This window comes from Rhinatrema bivittatum, chromosome 2 (genome assembly GCF_901001135.1).
Source record: "Rhinatrema bivittatum chromosome 2, aRhiBiv1.1, whole genome shotgun sequence".
Lineage (NCBI taxonomy): Eukaryota > Metazoa > Chordata > Amphibia > Gymnophiona > Rhinatrematidae > Rhinatrema > Rhinatrema bivittatum.
Genome location: NC_042616.1, coordinates 312,705,520 through 312,723,311, shown reverse-complemented (window position 1 = coordinate 312,723,311; position 17,792 = coordinate 312,705,520). Strand labels below are relative to the sequence as shown.

The following is a 17,792-nucleotide window of genomic DNA, read 5'->3' as shown; positions in this document are numbered from 1 at the left end:
CTATAGACCTCTCAAGTTTCTCACAATGGCATAAATCTCCTGCTTGACAATGGCAATCTCCCACCAGATATGGGAAACTTAAATTGGGGCCAGAGTAGGGCTTCAGCTGTAATTAAGGGAGGTTGATAGGTCCTTTAAACCAGCAATAGAGTTGCTGATAATCTGCCTACCACCTGTCTCCATAACGGCAGACACTCCCCCTCACCATGGCTCCCATCCTTCCCAGGTCTCCAGATGCCATGCCCTCCCACCCTGCTTATCTGCCTCCATTTCCTCTCCCTGTGGACATTCTTCCCTCCTACCCACCAGCTCATCTCTCCTGAAGTGGGCCAGAGAAAGCTGCGGGGAATTGTCTCTGTTCTGACAGTGGAGGCAGGGTGTGAATAACTACAGGAACTGAGCCACCAGAAGTTTATAGGTCCACAGTGGCCCCACCCCTTCAGCTTTCATGTACTTGTTGGTTCAGTTCCTCTATTCTCTTGCAACCTGCTGCCACTGCCACAGCAGAACCAGCCTCTGCAGCTTCCACCCAGTCTACTCTAATTGAAGGGAGGTTCTGGTAGCCAAATTTAGGCTCTTAGGTAGAAAGCTGAAATCCAGAACCTTCAGAGTAGCATTCTCTGAAATGCTCCCTGTTCTACACACAGGTCCCCAGAGGCAGGCAGAGCTCCGGAGTCTCAATGTGTGGATGAGACGATGGTGCAGGGAAGAGGGATTCAGTCTTTCTATATATTCTGTGATTTTGATATTTAGAACACTTTCCACTATTTTTCCTGGCACTGAAGTTAGGCTAACTGGTCTGTAGTTTCCCGGATCACCCCTGGAGCCCTTTTTAAATATTGGGGTTACATTAGCCACCCTCCAGTCTTCAAGTACAATGGATGATTTTAATGACAGGTTACAAATTTTTACTAATAGATCTGAAATTTCATTTTTTAGTTCCTTCAGTACCCTGGGGTGTATACCATCTGGTCCAGGTGATTTACTACTCTTCAGTTTGTCAGTCAGGCCTACCACATCTTCTAGGTTCACTGTGATTTGGTTCAGTCCATCTGAATCATTACCCATGAAACCTTCTCTGGTACGGGTATCTCCCCAACATCCTCTTCAGTAAACACTGAAGCAAAAAAATCTCCTTGCACCTCGCCTTGGCAAACGGGTCGTCACCTCTGTGTGAGCTAGTTGCCGTCCTCATTCCTGTTTTCCTGTGCTTGTTCCTGTGTCTGTTCCAGTGTTCCTGTTCTCGTTCCAGTGTTCCTGCGTTTGTTCCTGTGTTCCCACGGTCCTTCCTGTGTTCCAGCGCCTGTTCCAGTATTCCTTCATCCAGAGTCTTGATCCACATTCTGTAACCCAGGTTGTACCTCTCTTGAACTGATACCCAGTACTGACCGCGGCCTGCTTCTGACTACGCTTGGACTGATACCCGGAACTGACCCTCGCTTGCTCTTGACCACACTTGGACTGATACCTGGAATTGACCTTCGCTTGCTCCTGTTCACACTTGGACTGATACCTGGAATTGACCTTCGCTTGCTCCTGTTCACACTTGGACTGATACCTGGAATTGACCTTCGTTTGCTCCTTACCACACTTGGACTGATATCTGGATTTGACCTCTGCTTGCCCCTGACCATGCTTGGACTGATACCTGGAACTGACCCTTGCTTTGGCTGACCTTCCTCAGATGGATACCCTGGCTTTGACCCTTGCGCTCCATTCGGACACTCTTCACTTCTCCTGTAGCCACCAGGTCCGCCTGCCTTGACGCTGCCCACGGCTTTCCATGAGCTAGACCACTAGGTACTGCATACTCTGCCCAGAGGACCTTCAGTTCCTGCCTCGTACCTGTGACCTCCGGTATTCTCTGTTCCGGTCTAGCTCATCTGTTCACCGTCAGCCACGCACCTCTTCTCCTTGTGGGCACACCTCTCCATCATCTCTCTGGGAGACCCCCAGAGGCCCACCTAAGCCCAGGCAGTCCAGGAATCCAAGGGCTCAACCCATGGAGCCCCCAGACCGTTATTTGTGAAGTTCCAGCTAGCCTCTGTCTCCTCTTGTGCTTTGCCTCCTGGCGGCAGGCGCCCTCTGGGCCCCTCAGAGGGCCGTACCAATCCTGCACCAGGCCAAGTGTCCACCTCCAGTGCAACAACTAGTTTAATTGAGGTTTGTGGAATTACAACAAATCCAGATGAAAAAATTCAGGTGTGTTCTTTTCTTCTCTATGTGTAGGTTGAAAAATCCACGGAGTTAACAGTAGGTTTTCCATCATGAAGAAGAACTTGGATTCAAGGGACTTATATTGCTTATTTGTGTGGAGATTAAAATCGCCCAGTAGAAGATGATGTGAACTCCTAATCGAACACTCATTTATAAGACTAATCAAGTTTGAGAGTGTTGTGCTAATGACTAAAGGTAGCTGATAAATAAGCAGAATCTTGCATTTAAGAGATTTGTTAGATTGAAGAAATAGACACTCAGAGACATGATGAGTCAAAACAGTTATTTCTGTGAGTTTAGGAGATTGATGAAAATGCCCTATCACTCCACTGACACCTCTTCAAACAAGAAAAATATTTTCGACATCTGGAGGCCAAAATTCATTAGACCGGGTAGTGGACAATTTATCTGGCTAAGATTAACTTGTCCACTATATATTCAGTAAAATAAATTTCCCACTGAATATGCAACTATAAAGTTATCTGGCTCCATATAGCTGGTAACTTTAGGTCTAACCGGCGAGCATTTAATTATGACCAATTAGGCCTAAAGTTGGCTGGCCTTGTATAGCCGGAAAACTGGCTACTTATCCAGATATCTTCAAAATATATCCAGGTAACTAGCATTCTTTACTAAAATAAATACAATAAAATCGTGGGCCTCCTGGCCCAAACCCCAGCCATCTGCTGCCGCAGTCTCCTCTTCCAACCCCTTCATCATATAAAACTAAAAATTAAACCATAATGCCAGGCCTGGCCTTCCCCTTTCCTTCCATCCCTGCTAAACATAAAACTTAAACTCCATCTACTGCCCCCTAACTGCCCCCCCCCTCCCAGCAACTGACGTCCTCCCTCCCACCCACCCAGTATCTTAACTGGGCCAGTTCTTCCAATGGGATTGCAGAGCAATGTCGATCCCAACTGCTTCTAGTATTACTCTGGTGATAACGCTGGAAGCGACGCGTTAAAATAAAATAAAATAAGCCGGCTGCTTCCAGCGTTATCACCAGAGAAATGCTAGAAGCTGCCAGGATTGCATCACCTGGTGATCCCGGCAGAAGAACTGGCCCAGTTAAGATACCAGGTGGGTGGGAGGGAGGGCGTCAGATGATTGGGGAGCAGTTAGGGAGCAGTAGATGGGGTTTAAGTTTTCTATTTAGCGATGATGGAAGGAAGGATGAGGGCGAGGCCCAGCATCATGGTTTAATTTTCAGTTTTGCATGATGAAGGGGTTGCGAGAGGGGTCTGGGACAGTGGATGGCTGATACTTGGAGGGGGATTCGGGCCTAAAGGCCCACAATTTCATTGTATTTAGTTTAGTAATGAATGCTAGTTACCTGGATATCTTTTGAAGATATCCGGGTAAGTGGCCAGTTATCCGGCCACATGAAGCCGTTCAACTTTAGACCTGCTCAGCAGCAGGATTAAAGTTATCCAGCTAACCTAGCCGTATATACCTGATATTTGGCTAGGTTATCCAGATATCGCAGTCTCTCCCAGAACATCCTTACAATGCCCCTATTTTAACTGGCTAAATTATAGCCGGGTTACTAGTTACTTGGCTAGAATTTAGCTGGATAAGGGCTGAATATAGCCAGGTATGCCATTTAGACAGATAACTGTTAGGATATCCATCCAAATGGCTTTTGAATATGGACCCCCTTGGGGTTTTCAACAGTCAGAGATAAACAAATATTAAAATTCACTGATTAAATCGGGATTCATAGCATTGATGCTGCAGGAACATCAATAGCTATGACAAAAAACTCTTCCTCTACATCTTTAGTAGGACAGGATGGAATAAAAAAAAATGCTTTCCATCCCTCCTCCAAACAGTCAGGATTTGGTACTTACTTCCCCATGCAGAATTCTTTGCAGACTCATCTGGTACAGCCCAATCAGTTTCCAAAGGATTTCCACAAGGTGGCTGTGGTCTGTATCTCTCCTAGGTTGCCTTTGGGCACCGGCTCCCTGGCTTCCCGTGGCTTGGCCACTCTGGATTTCTCTAGCAGCTGTGCAGCATCTTCACTCCCTAATCAGCCTCTTTGGAAAATCTGCAGCAAGAGCCCTAGTTCCCATTCTGAACCCCACTCAGACTCAAGGAAGACTCCGCCTAATGGCCCTCCCTCAATACACTTTCTTAAAGGAATATATTACATCCCTTTGATAACCTCTGCTATAAATTTACATCATCATAACCCAAGCAGTAAGTGAGATCCCCTAACATCTCTAAGAGAGCAAATTCTAGTGACGAGGACTCGATTTAGGGTCCCTGTGTCATGGATACTGAACTATTAAGAAGCAAAGACAAATCTAGGTATTACATTTACAATGACCTGGGTCTGATGCTGCTTACTATATAAGAATGTCACCCCTCGCAGACTGGTCTGACAGAACTGTTTGCCTGGTCTGTAATCAAATGGTCCTCTTGGAAAATATGCAAATAATGCTGATCTTGTATAGTAAAATCTACTGCCCCTGTACATCTGAACTTCTTGTGTCAGAACCCATGTTTGATAACAGTTATATTGGCAATATTTTGCACAACAGAAGCACTGCAATAGTATTCACAATGCTGCAAAGAAGTTAATGTGAAATCACTGCAGCATTTGACAAACAATGACAAGGCAGTAATGTTAATAATTGATCTAGGGTTGGCTCTGCACTACCACTTACTAGTGTGTACTTTTAAAATATTTCTGTACAGACATCTACACTTCTTTTTGAAATGATTTTATAAATTGTATATATGTAAGGACCCCTAGGTTTCCTCATTATACCTGGTGCATCCAGGATAGGTTTGGAGTGTAGGTAATCGTACACTCCACTTGTAAGTGCACCCGGGGGGGGGGGGGGGGGGGGGTGGTGCCGTAATGGACCGTGCTCAGAACAGTCAAAAGGTTTCTAGAGCAGGAGTGGGCAATTCCTGTCTTTGAGGGCCACAAACCGAGTCGGATTTTCAGGATATCCTTTATGAATATTCATGACAGAGACCAGCATGCACATGGTCTCAGTTGCATGCAAATCTATTTCATGCACATTCATTAGGGATATCCTGAAAATCAAACCAGTTTGTGGCCCTCGAGGACCAGACTTCCCCCCCCCCCCCCTTCTGTAGAGTGTTCTAGAGAGTTTGGTGCTGGAGAGCCAGTGGAGAGGAGAGGGAGCAGTTTTTCTCTCTCCCCCACTGAGAGTTTATTTTTATTTATTTATTTATTTATAGACTTTTATATACTGTCATTCGGTATTGCTATCACAACGGTTTACATGCTTCCATTAAGTTAACAATCTTGTGAAATGTGATATGTACATTGTAGTATTAGAGAAGTCATGGGGTAGTTAACATATTAACAGCGGCATAACATAGCGTTGGTTAGGAAGAAGATTTGCATAGTAAAGTTGGTTTAATAACGGTTTACAAGCTTCCTTTAAGTTATCGACCTAGGGAAGGTGTAAGGCATGTTGTCATAAGAGTGAAGTCAGGGTTTAGTTAAAAGATTAACAACGTAGCTTAGTTTAACAGTGGTTAACTAAGTATAGCGTAAACCACTAAGTATATAAGTGGTTAAACAGTATAGCGTAGCTTAGTTTACAGTTGCAGGAGGTACACAGCTATGTGTGATCTGAGTGTCTCCTGAGTACAGCCACAAGGTCAGAGGAAAGGGCTTGTGAGAACTCTACTTTATTTTATTTTATTTATTTAAAAGCTCTTCTATACTGTCGTTAAGTTAGATAACCATCACAATGGTTTACAGCAAGGCACGATAATGAATAAAGTAAGTGGTATAGATTACAATTAATCATGTGCCATCATAGTGCGGTAACAATTCACTTCAATAAACTATGTGTGTACTTTAAGTTTGTCTGTATGGAGCATATTAGATGGAAAGAATTTAACTTTAATGTGCATTTGTAGGTTACAAATAACAAATTTCTAGTTTGGTGTATCCTAATCAATCAACTGTTTTTTTTTTCCTTCTCTATATAAAAAGCTTGATTTTTTTTGGACTTAATGAGGAGGAAGCAAGATTTCAGCTTTCCCATCTTATTTTTCTCTTAAGTTGTAATGGACCACAGCAGGAGAGGAGAGTTCCTCCATTGTCTGGAAAGATAGTCCTCACTATTAGGGTTTCTCCTAATAGAGGAGAACATCCTGCTGTTTGAGTTTTTGGTTCTTCAGGGAAGGGCTTGGAAAACTGCAGCTACTCCCTGTTGTTTGGAGAGCAGTAAGAATTTACACTACTTAATCCAGCTAGTGCGTGTGTGTGTATGCTTCCAGTGCAGCAAGGAGGAGAGAAAGAAGAGTGTGCTCATCTGACACAGCAAGGACGAGAGGAAGGCCAGTGTGACCATCTGGTACAACAAGGAGCAATAAGGAAAGGAGACAGTCCTGCACTGAAGCAGAGCAAAGCACTGGATTTTCAGGTACACACAAGTGACCTAAAGAGTAGAGGTAGCCCTGTGCCCATTTAGAATAGAAGAACATGCCATACTGGGTCAGACCAAGGGTCCATCAAGCCCAGCATCCTGTTTCCAATCCAGGCTACAAGTACCTGGCAAGTATCCAAACATTAAATAGATCCCATGCTACTGATGCCAGTAATAGCAGTGGCTATTCTCTAAGTCAACTTGATTAATAGCTGTTAATTGACTTCTCCAAGAACTTATCCAAACCCTTTTTAAACCCAGCTACACTAACTGCACTAACCACATCCTCTGGCAACAAATTCCAGAGCTTAATTGTGCGTCGAGTGAAAAAGAATTGTCTCTGATAAGTTTTAAATGTGCTACTTGCTAACTTCATGGTTTGCCCCCTAGTCCTTCTATTATCCAAAAGAGTAAATAACCAATTCACATTTACCCTTTCTAGACCTCTCATGATCTTAAACACCTCTATCATATCCCCCCTCAGTCATCTCTTCTCCAAGCTGAACAGCCCTAACCTCTTTAGCCTTTCCTCATAGGGGAGCTGTTCCATCCCATTTATCATTTTGCTCATCCTTCTCTGTACCTTCTCTATCCTAACTATATCTTACAATAGGAGATCCTGCCATCTTCTTTTTATTTAAATGTATTCTTTATTAAGTTTTAGACCATTTCTATGATACAAAACCAAGGACTATAAGAAAACAAAATACATATTACAGATCCTATTATAGAAGACATTCTTATCAAGTCCACATTAAAATGGGGGAGGTGGGGAGTGGGCTAGGAAAAATAACAAAACATAAAACATAGCCCATAATACCACTCTACCAGCAATGGACAGAAAATAATTGAGAATTATCTGATAATGAACTGGGTCAACAAAAATATATTGTTCCCCTGATATGCTATCAAGCCCTTACAGGGGAACTTGAAAAAGAAAGCAGCTTCCATAGATAAGACCTGTTATTTTAGCTGTAAAAAAAAAAAAGTTTTCTTCTGGCCTGCGTTTCCTTGGAGACATCCAGGAAAATATGAACCTTTAGACCCCAGAACATAGACTCCTAGTACTTAAAATATTGATTCATCTTCTAAGAAATATACCTTGTGCCAGATAATTTCTACTAAAGAACATTATTAAGTAAAGTTACTTGTTGTAAGACCATGTAAGATTTGAGAATAGTTTGTTCAAGTGCAAAGACCCCCGGGGGAGCCCTGGAGGGTATCTCCAACTTTTCTCCTTCCCACTTAGGAATGGACCCCACTACTGCAACTGCAATGGTAAAACAGGAATAAGCCTCCCTGGTCGGTGAGGGCATAGAAGAGAGACTACGTACAGAGTGGTCAGTGCACATGGCCCTAGGAAGGTTGAGGCATATGATTTGCAAGTCCCTCCACCAATCAGAATGTACTCCTGGGCAAAGTTTTGTGCGCAACTCCAAACTTGGTAGAATAGAGCAGTGGTTCTCAAGGTCCCGGGAGGTGTGCCGCAGGGCTAGCAGGAGGCTGCTCTCTCCTCATCAGCCTGGGTGGGAGTCGACTGGCTTGTTTATTGGACCTGACCGGAGGCTACTCTTGCTTCCTTCTCCTCTTTCTGACCCAGTGGGAGGCTTTCTCCTTCTCCCAGGTCAGAGTGAGACATTACCAACTCCTGCTCTTCTGGGCCCATCAGGACATCAACTTTATCTTCCCTCACTGGGCCAGGAAGTGATACTGCCCATGCTCTTTTCTCCCGGTGATTCTGGGCAGGGAGAAGTAGAAGAGAGAAGAATCTGGCTGGGCAGGGAGGGAGAGAGGGGAGGAAGAGGGTAGGGACAGTAAAGCAGGGGGGAGAGGGAATACAGAGATCAGAAAAGGATGTGAGAAGATGTTGGGAATGCTGGGCAGTGATGCGAGTGTGAGGGGATGATTGAAAGGGAATCATTGGGAGAACTGTGGGATAGAGCCATGGAGGAGGAGTGACAAGAGTGCAAGAGCCATAATATTTCAGTTTTGAGAATGAGCATTTCTTCTGTCTTTGTATTTTGCTTAGTATAGGAGGAAATATATTTCTGTTTCTAGTTCTCCAGCTTTGCATTGCATGTTAAATGGCTTATTAGAGTTTCCATTCTGGTTTTTATCTCCACACGTGTAATGTGGTCTTTTATTCTGTATTTGGTGAAGGCATTTCTATCAGTCTTATTTGTTGTGTTTTCCCAATAGGATATGTATTGATGGTGCACTGCTGCCTTTTTATAAGGAGGTTTATTGCTGTTTGAGTCCTTGGACTTAGTGCTACGGTATGGCAGGTTTGCTACACATGTGCTGAGTGGGGTTTTTTTTTTTCAGGTTTTGTATTTTACAATGCACCTGGTAGTAGAGGACGTTTGTGTTGCTGTTACTGAGATGACACCAGATTCAGATTATCTTTTTTTGTATGGTGAGTTGCACAGGAAAATGTCCTAGTTCTGTTGTGCACCCATTGTTGGGTGTCAGGGAGTTCCTGTGGATGCAGAGCATGTTTTTACATTTAGTCCCCTGTGGTCATGAGCTCAGTGTGTCACATATGTGAGCATCATCTGTCAGGTGTGTCCCGACAGAATAAAGGTTGAGAACCTCTGGAATAGAGGCCAGAATGGATGATGAAGATGGAAACTAAGCCACGGTCCAGGTCTTGTAGCAGGGCCTACTGCCAAACTCCAGTAGTCTATACCCAATTGCAAAATACTGGTCTGGTTTCAGAACCAACCCATGTGACTAGCAGCTGTGCACTGAACATGTTAAGAAGATAACGAGGAAACAAAAATTATACTTGAACAATTGTTGACCTAATCTGTTAAATGAAGCTACCGAAAGCCCATGTCTTCAAGTTGACATGGGACCTAGTATCTGAAAAGTAAGTACACACTTACAGACAGGACCCAGTTCTAGCAGACTGTCAAAGGCACACGAAGGAGTGGTTCCAAGGGTCGCACAGAGCTGCAGAGCAAAGAATACAGAAGCAGGTAAATACCATGTTATATACAAGACAAAACCAAAAAAAGGAAGGAAGGGAGTAAAAAGTGAAATATTCCTCAGTGCAGCAAAAAAGACAAAAGAAGCAGAAAGGAAGTGCTGGTGAGAAATCCATAATCAAAACATCAGTAAGAAAAAATCTCCAAAAAAAGAGAAAAGCAATGTTATATGTGTACTGTATGTACCAATCAACTTCCAGAGGCTTTTTTTTTTCCTCTGACAATAGCTTTTATTTCACCCTTTAAGAAACATATGTCATATGGACTCATATTCATGAAGCATTTATCAGTATCAAGTGTGCTTTAATGGGCTATGATTACACACTCTCTCTCAGTACAGTTTTGTGCCCTTTACAGATCTATGACTGGATATATATATATCGTATGTAAGTGATACTCTGATCTCGTACTAACACATTTTCCCTTTTCACCAATACTAGGGACTTGCCATTTTCAGGACTATCCCTAAAACGTTCCTTCTCCCAAGGCTGGGATTGGTCAGCTTGACCTTGTAAATTGAGGCTGAGCACATGCAAAAAACAGAGGGGGGTGGAGCTGAGCAGGAGCTGGAAGGAGTTGTTTTGGCTGCAGTCCCATGCTAGGCCTTTCCTGGCCTGGAGAAGAAAAGGGAAAGGAGGTTTTTTTGTGGAGAGGTAAACTTTTTGGAAAAGAGATTTTTTTTTTTTCCTTGATGCTGTTTTCAGACTTGATCCCAGTTTCAGGAGGGAATCCCCCTTGCCTAAGGGAAAGAAAGTCTGGGTTGCATTGCTTTGCCCTACACCCAGTAAGTGCAGAGGCGTCTTTACCTGCCTGGGGAAAAGAAGATTTTGAGAGCAACAGTTTTGTTGTGACTTTGGGAACTTTGTCATTTAAGGGCCAGAGTTGGAGGACTATCAGAGAGAACAAGACAAGGTCTTATTGCCAGAAGCCCACTTTCGGTCTCCCAGGAGTATGGATCTCTCAAAATTCCCTACCCCCACAGAGATTACTGGCTCAGAAAACAACGAAGTGGGAACAGACACTGTGAATTTTTGTGGCTTTCTCTTTAGATTCCTGAACTTATATCTTTCGAAAGGACTGTGCAGTTATTTTTTGTTACAGTAAAATTTATTTGAACACCACCTCCAGTGTCCTGCCTGTTTTTATCCTAAAGGAAGGTATCGTCCCTGTGAGCCAATGGACAGTGAGTACTTAACTGCGAGAGACTGAAAGTGGGTCCCCCGTTTCCCTGCACGCCTTATGCCCAGGAGGTTAAGCCAACACCCAGTGAGAGAATCCACGCCCCGAGTGTAAAGGACTGATGCTAGAGAAACTGGGACTTCGTCTCAGGACTGTGTCCCCTGCACCAATTTGGCCCTAACACTGAAGTGGGGTTACATATAGAAATATAGAAACATCACTTTCCTTTTTTATTTTTTGCCTGTATATATATATATTTTTTTTTTCACCAGTACCATGCACCCTACAGCTCTTGGTAGCCAAAGCAAACAGAAAGGCACACAATAATTATTTCCTTTATTGACCCTACCTGTAACAAAACCCACACACTCACAAATCATGATACCATTTACATAAGCATTTCATAGCATTGTTCTCCCAAATTGGAACACAATTTACTCTTTCCAACACATTGTGTTGCTTAACATAACAGATCTATATAGCATGGTCTTTAAAAATGATGGTGCTAGGCCAATAAAGTGTCTTAGAGGCAAGTGGTACACTCTGCCCTGTAGAGGGTCATGGGTTTGATTCCCGACTCGGATCTTCCGCTCCTTGGGTCAGCCGGGCCTAGGGATGGTGCAGAAACAGCATTCACAGACCCCAGGGTAGGGGAGGAGAGGGAGAGGGAGGGAGTCACAGTCACTGCACATGATTACAGGCTTCTCAAGTACTATGGCTACAGTGACTGGTGTTCATTATGTGGGGGAGTGGGATATAAAATAGGGGGGAAACCCCCTAGTAGTTATGAATGAAGGCAAATGGCATCAGATCCCAGCCCTGGTTCTGACTGAGCTAGAAACCCAAAGGCATAGGAGGAAACTGCTGGGTCAAACAAAGCAAATTTAAAAAGAGGGTTAAACTGTCTTGACTCTGGACTCTGTACAATGGTCGTCTCTATAGGCATTCCCAAACAGGTCTAACATGTGTCCAGTCATGTAAACCCCCACCATGTATGGGAAGGGCCACATAAATAACTCCACCTCTCAGCTGTGTGACTTAGAATGGGCATGTGTAACACACCCGCACAACTGACTGCAGGATCTCCCAGGGATGTGGAGAAAAGAGGCTGGAGCAGAAAATACAAGCAACATACAATAAAATAAACCCACAATGTGTATTACTCTTGCAAGTGACACAAACAAAATCAGATCATGCACATTTACATAGCCTATTTGGATTCTTATACTCCGTAGGAAACCAAGGCACATGGCTTAAAGTAAAAGAAAAATGTATTAGCATTGGAAAATAAAAAAAATCAGTTTGTTTTGTAAGTTAAAACAGAAAACCACTTCTCCACCCAGTATCTCAGTTCAGTTCAAGAAAAAAATACAGAGTTCCCACCTAAATTCTTGCCAGATTATTAGCATTAGTTCTCAGTTAAATAGCACATGATCTTTGAATCCTTTAGACAAACATCTTTTCCATTTTAATGATTGATGAAGCAGCTGCTGTTTGGGAAGACTTGTTTCCAGCATTCTGCATGGATTCAGTATCAACTTGCTTGCCGGAGAGGAATGTCCATATCTCACAAAAAGAAATGATAACTTTCCCGCTCTACTCTAAATATAATTGTGAAAAAATGTTCTGAAACTTCTCTGAACTAAATTAATCTAAACAAAAACTGAGAATATCACTTTAATTCTCTTGCTAAGAAACACAACAAAAAGCTATGAGGTGAATTTTGAAAACATTAGCTGTGTAAAAATTAGCATGTATGCTTGTAAGTAGCCTCTACTTGTGCATATTTTCACTTTTGCACATTCATATACGTGCATAAAAAAGGGGCCGTCTAGGGCTGTTCTTGCTGTGTTGGGATGAGTGGAGTGTGCCCTTGGACCTCGGCGAAACGGGAGAGGAGCTACGAGGAAGCGCCAAGGGAGGTGAGACGGAGCCTCGTCTGGGCGGAGACCGGAAGCCCAGGCCCCTGCCGACTTGCATGGCCTCCAGGAGGCCAACCATGCAAGGTTGGTCTCTGAGTAGTCTCCGACCACTCCAAGCCATTTCGGACCTGCCGCTTCGTACCGGCAGAGGCAGCAGGCCAGACAGGAGGCAGAGGCGGACGAAGGCCACGGGTACTGGACAGACTCAGGTGCTGACGAAGACGAAGACTCAGGAGCTGATTAAGATGAAGACTCTGGAACTGACGAAGACTCAAGCACAGGAAGCAAGGCAAGGCACGGCAAGGCATGGCACGGCAAGTTAAAATCAGGAAAATAAAAGTCCGGAACTTCCAAGAGAGCGCAGGGCCTCCCACCACTCAGACACTCGGCGAAGAGCAGCACAGAAGCGCAGGACGGGCGATAGCCCCTCAGGAAGTCAGGAACAGGAAGGGGTGGACAGGTGAGCAAGTTCCCTCAGGTGCCCTACCCAGCCCAGCCGGGCTGGTCGCGGATCACACTGTCCCCTACGTGCTCTACACAGCCGGCCGGCTGGTAGCAGACCACGAGGGGAGCGGGACAAGCCCAGGAAAAGGGGAAGATATCTGGACTCACAAACATCAGAACAGACAAGCATCAGGACAGGCGGACACCTGGACATCAGACACGAAGGACGTCAGGACACGGAGGACATCGGAACATCAGGAACATAGTCGTAGTCTGACGAGGGACTTGGAGAATCCTCGGCGATGACGGATGGAGCTATCCCACCGAGCGCCCTACACATCCCAGCCGGAGTGGTCGCGGACCACTCTGACCACTGCGCGCCCTACACAACCCAGCCGGGCTGGTCGAGGACCACGCAGGGCCGGGACAGCGCAGAGCCTCAGGATACATCTGGAGATGTGACGGATGACAGGAACATCTGGACACCTTAGGAACGGAAGAGACATCAGCAGAGACCAGGAACATGAACGACGAGGGATCCCATGAAGACAAGGAAATGCCAGGCAGGAGCAAGAAGCGAGGAGTCCAAAGGAGGACTAGCCCCTTGCCAAGGCAAGGAAGAACTGAAGACAGGCCCTTCTTATAGGGCTGGACGAGGAGACGCCCAGGGAGGATTCAACAGGTGGGGCCCGGGACATATCCGGCCACGAGCCCTTTAAATATAGAGAGGAGGGCTCCTGCCGCTGAAGAGTGCAGGAGCAGGAGCTGGGCCATGAACCAGGCCCCGATGCTGGAGAAGACAGACCAAGGACAGCACCGGCCGCCGGGAAACACCGGCGCCTGCGACTTCCAGGCCGTGAAGAGGAGGAGGAAGTCAGCGGCTCCTGCCACAAGGAGCAATGCCCCAGGACGACCTCTGGACCGCGTGGGAGTGGTGAACGCCGGCGGCCTCCGGGCCACAGGAGAAGAAAGTAAGGTGAGAGGCTGCCCGTAGCTCCGGCTGTGGGCAGAATTGCAACAGTTCTAGGGCGGGGCTAACATTTATATGCACATCTAGATTTGCCAACTTGTGTAATTTTACACTTGCTAATTATAAAGCGTAAATGATATTAAACATGTTCATTGTGTAGCTCTGACTGAATGGGAAGTCTTGGGGAACTGGGGAGAGTTCAGGCTGAAAAACCAGTAGGGTCTTGAAGACCTGGAGAAGGACTGGCGAGCTGGTGGACTAATTGATAAAACTGGTAATTTCCTTGACACGCACATGGTTTTAAAATACACCGATATATGCAAGTAGGTCTACTTTACTTTCACACATAAAATATACCTGTGCATATTTTTAAAACACATAGGTAAAGTACGTGTGTTCCATGCATTGACAGACCCAAAAAACAAAGCGGAAGCTGATCCAATATGCTGGTAAGCGAAAAGACAAAGGAGATCGGTATAGAAAGGTGCCTTTAAAAAACAAAGTGGAAGCCAGAGTCGGGCAAGCTTCAATAAAGGCACCTTTTTACACCGATCTCCTTTGTCTTTTCGCTTTCCATGCATTGATATACATTGTTTCAATGCATTGCATATATTCGCACGTAAGCCTACATATGCACATATATTGCGAGGTAGAGCTATGCGTATTTTATAAAATTATACACACATGTTATAAAATACTAGCATAAATCTGCTCATGGCCAAATATGTGCATATATGCTGCCATGCACATCTGTCTGAAAATTATCCTCCCTGCCTTTTCCTGCTATCAGAATAGGAAAGCAGCAAAAGAGAAAGTACTTTTCTTTCTTTCTCAGTCTACAGCTAGCTGCAGCTAAACATCAGTACTACATCTCTGTATCTCTGCCCCTCTAAATAAAGAACAGCCATCCTTTATACCTAAATAAGAAGGCTCATCAGCAATCAATCCCTTACTCCTCATTGGCTCCAGGCAGGTATTGTCAATAATCAGAAAACATAGTATATGAGAAAATACATGACTATAATATTCTATTACTAGGTCACAATTTTAAACCCCACAGCAAAAATATACAGAACAAGAAACCAGTGTACTCAAAGGTTTACACTGCTCTTAAAGCAGAAAGGAAGCACAATGATCTTTGGCAAAGTGCTCTTTAGCTCATCACTACCAACTGTTCATATCCCTAACCACCTTTATTGATTTTAACTTTAAACTCTAAAACTCCTTTTCAAGTGGAGCAGTCAATATCCATAAATAATTTGAAATACTGTCACTTAATGGTAACTTGAAAGGCGTACCCACCTTGGGTCCACATGCAGATATTGGCTAGCCAAGATCTGATGCAAAGATATCTAATTTGTCATTTCAAATATAACTGTGTGCTTCATGGAAAGTTAATAATAATAATAAATTCTTATATCTTCTCCTTGTCCATTTGAAGTCAATTACTACACTAACTTTAGCTAAAAGGCCCCCTTTAAATATGAAAGGGAAATGTAAATAATATCACATTTAATTGACAAGAAAAGGGGTGGGGAGAGGCGGGGCTTGAGGTGCCAGTACGGTGGCCATTTGCCGCTGTGCTGGGGGAATCGCGCACCGGCAGCCTGCCGGCGTGCGCAACTTAAGCCAGCTCAGGAGTTGGCGTAAGTTCTGAAACAAAGGGAAAAAAAAAAAGGTAGGCGGTTTTCAGGGGGTCAGGGAGGACAGGGGAAGAGGGAGGGAGTACTAGCGCGCGCACAAGGACTCACGCGCGATATGTTGTAAATCTACCCTTTAATGAAAACTTAATTTCACATCCAGCTGCAGCTGCTAACCAAATTAGCTCGTTGGTAATCATAAACTCAAACATCGCATCATAACTAAGCAGGGCCCCTAATCTCTTGCAATTCTGTGGCCGCAGGAAGGGCTGCAAAATCTGCCCCTTCCCGTGGAATTTCCTGATTTTCATGACATCTCGGCGGGAAGCCAGGGAGCTGGGTCCTATCCAAGGGAGGCGATCACTGCTGTCCTATTGGCTAGCAATGTTTTCAGCCACCACATAGCTACAAAACCACTCACTGATTCTCATCCTTCTTCCCCCCCCCCTCCCCCTCACCTCCGTTATGTTTCATGTGGGAGGGGGATATAAGCAGCAGCATGTCAGATAGCATGGTCCTCCTCCTCCTCTGGCAGTCAAGCTGAATGCTGTTCAACTGTGATTGAAAGCTGCAGAAGATGGCTCAGCTTGGCAGAAAAGGAAGAGAACACCGCCATTCACCTGCTTCTCTGTGCAGCTGGCAGGGAACAAGAGAGGTTGGATCATTGCAAAGGGTTAAGGGGGAAGAGGTTGTGTGAAATAGGAAGGAGAAAATCGGGGGCAAGTCATGTGAAATAGGAAGGGGAGAAATAAGGGGAGGGGAGAAAGGTTGTATGAAATGGGAGGGGGAAATGAAGGGGGAGGTTATGTGAAATGGGAGATGAGGGAATAAGGGGGAAGTTAGGTGAAATGGGAGGAGGGATAAGGGAAAGGGTGATGGCGGGGGCTGTGTGAAATGGGAGAGGCTAGGCAGAGAAGGGAAGATGGGGGCTTGTGATAGAGAGACTGGAGTGGTTATTGGAAAGGGGCTGGGAGATGGGGGGTGTGTGTGTGACGATGGGACTGGAGAGAAGGCGAGTGTGTGATAGGGAGACGGGAATCAGAAGTTGTGAGGAAGGGATGCTGGGGAAGGGAGGGTGGGTGAGTGTATGCATGGGCAGATGGGAAGGGAACAATAAAAATACTGGGGTGGAAAAAGGAAAGGAGAGAATGTGGAGTGGCAAGGCTGACAGAGAAAAAGGATAGGGTTTTGGGGGGTTGGAATGTGAGGGGGAGCAGAGATGGGGGCCAGGGGAGGGACACTTCTCCCTCCTCTCTATGGATATCAGCCCCCCCTTTCCCCCAAATCTCAAGGATAGAGGAGGAGAAGAGGAAGGAGGTCCTGAAATTTGGGTTAGTGGGGGTGGGGCCATGGAGAGGAGAAGGAAGTGTCCATCCCTTGGCCCTAGCCTCCCTCAGATCTCAGGATCTCCTTCTTTTCCTATTCTCCCTCCTCCTCCCCATCCATAATCTTTCCCCCATCTCTTCCGTCCCTAACCCTAATCCTCCCTTTCTTCCCTCCTCCCCATCCTTGATCATCTCTACCATTCCTGATCCCCTCTTCCCTCCCTTCCTCTCCTCTATTTCATTTTCTTATCCTCTCTGGTTCCTCCATCCTTTCCTCACTCTCTGTCTCCATCCTCCTCCATTCCATATTCCTCTTCTCATCCTGCCTAACACTCCTTTTTCATTCCTCTCCTCTGAGATCCCCTTTTCTCTCTTTTGAGATCTTCTCTCTCCCCAGCCCCAGATCCCTTCTCCTCCTTCTTCCCCAGCCCTAATCATTAAGATCCCTTTCCCTCTAATAAAGAGCAAAAGAAATTACCGCGGCACGGAAATGTCAGAAGACAACCTTGTTTTTATAAAAACAAAAAAAATACATTATTTAAATTGCAAATATATGTAAAATTATGCAAATTTGCCACATCATTGCCACAGAAGTTTGAAAGATCTGACATAGGAAATCGGGGGCTCTGATCATTAAATACAGGAACTACTTCCCCCTGACACAAGAACTATTAGGGA

At 45.0% G+C, this 17,792-nt stretch overlaps 1 protein-coding gene across 3 annotated transcripts in view; it reads right to left on the bottom strand.

Annotated features, from left to right (window-relative positions):
- Positions 1-17,792, bottom strand: part of DDC (dopa decarboxylase) — a 315,358-nt gene that overhangs the window by 134,319 nt on the left and 163,247 nt on the right. For all 3 annotated transcript variants that reach the window (XM_029589726.1, XM_029589729.1, XM_029589727.1), the window contains exon 7: positions 9,533-9,599. In XM_029589726.1, coding sequence (XP_029445586.1) covers positions 9,533-9,599 — 67 coding nt within the window. The remainder of the gene's footprint in view (positions 1-9,532; positions 9,600-17,792) is intronic.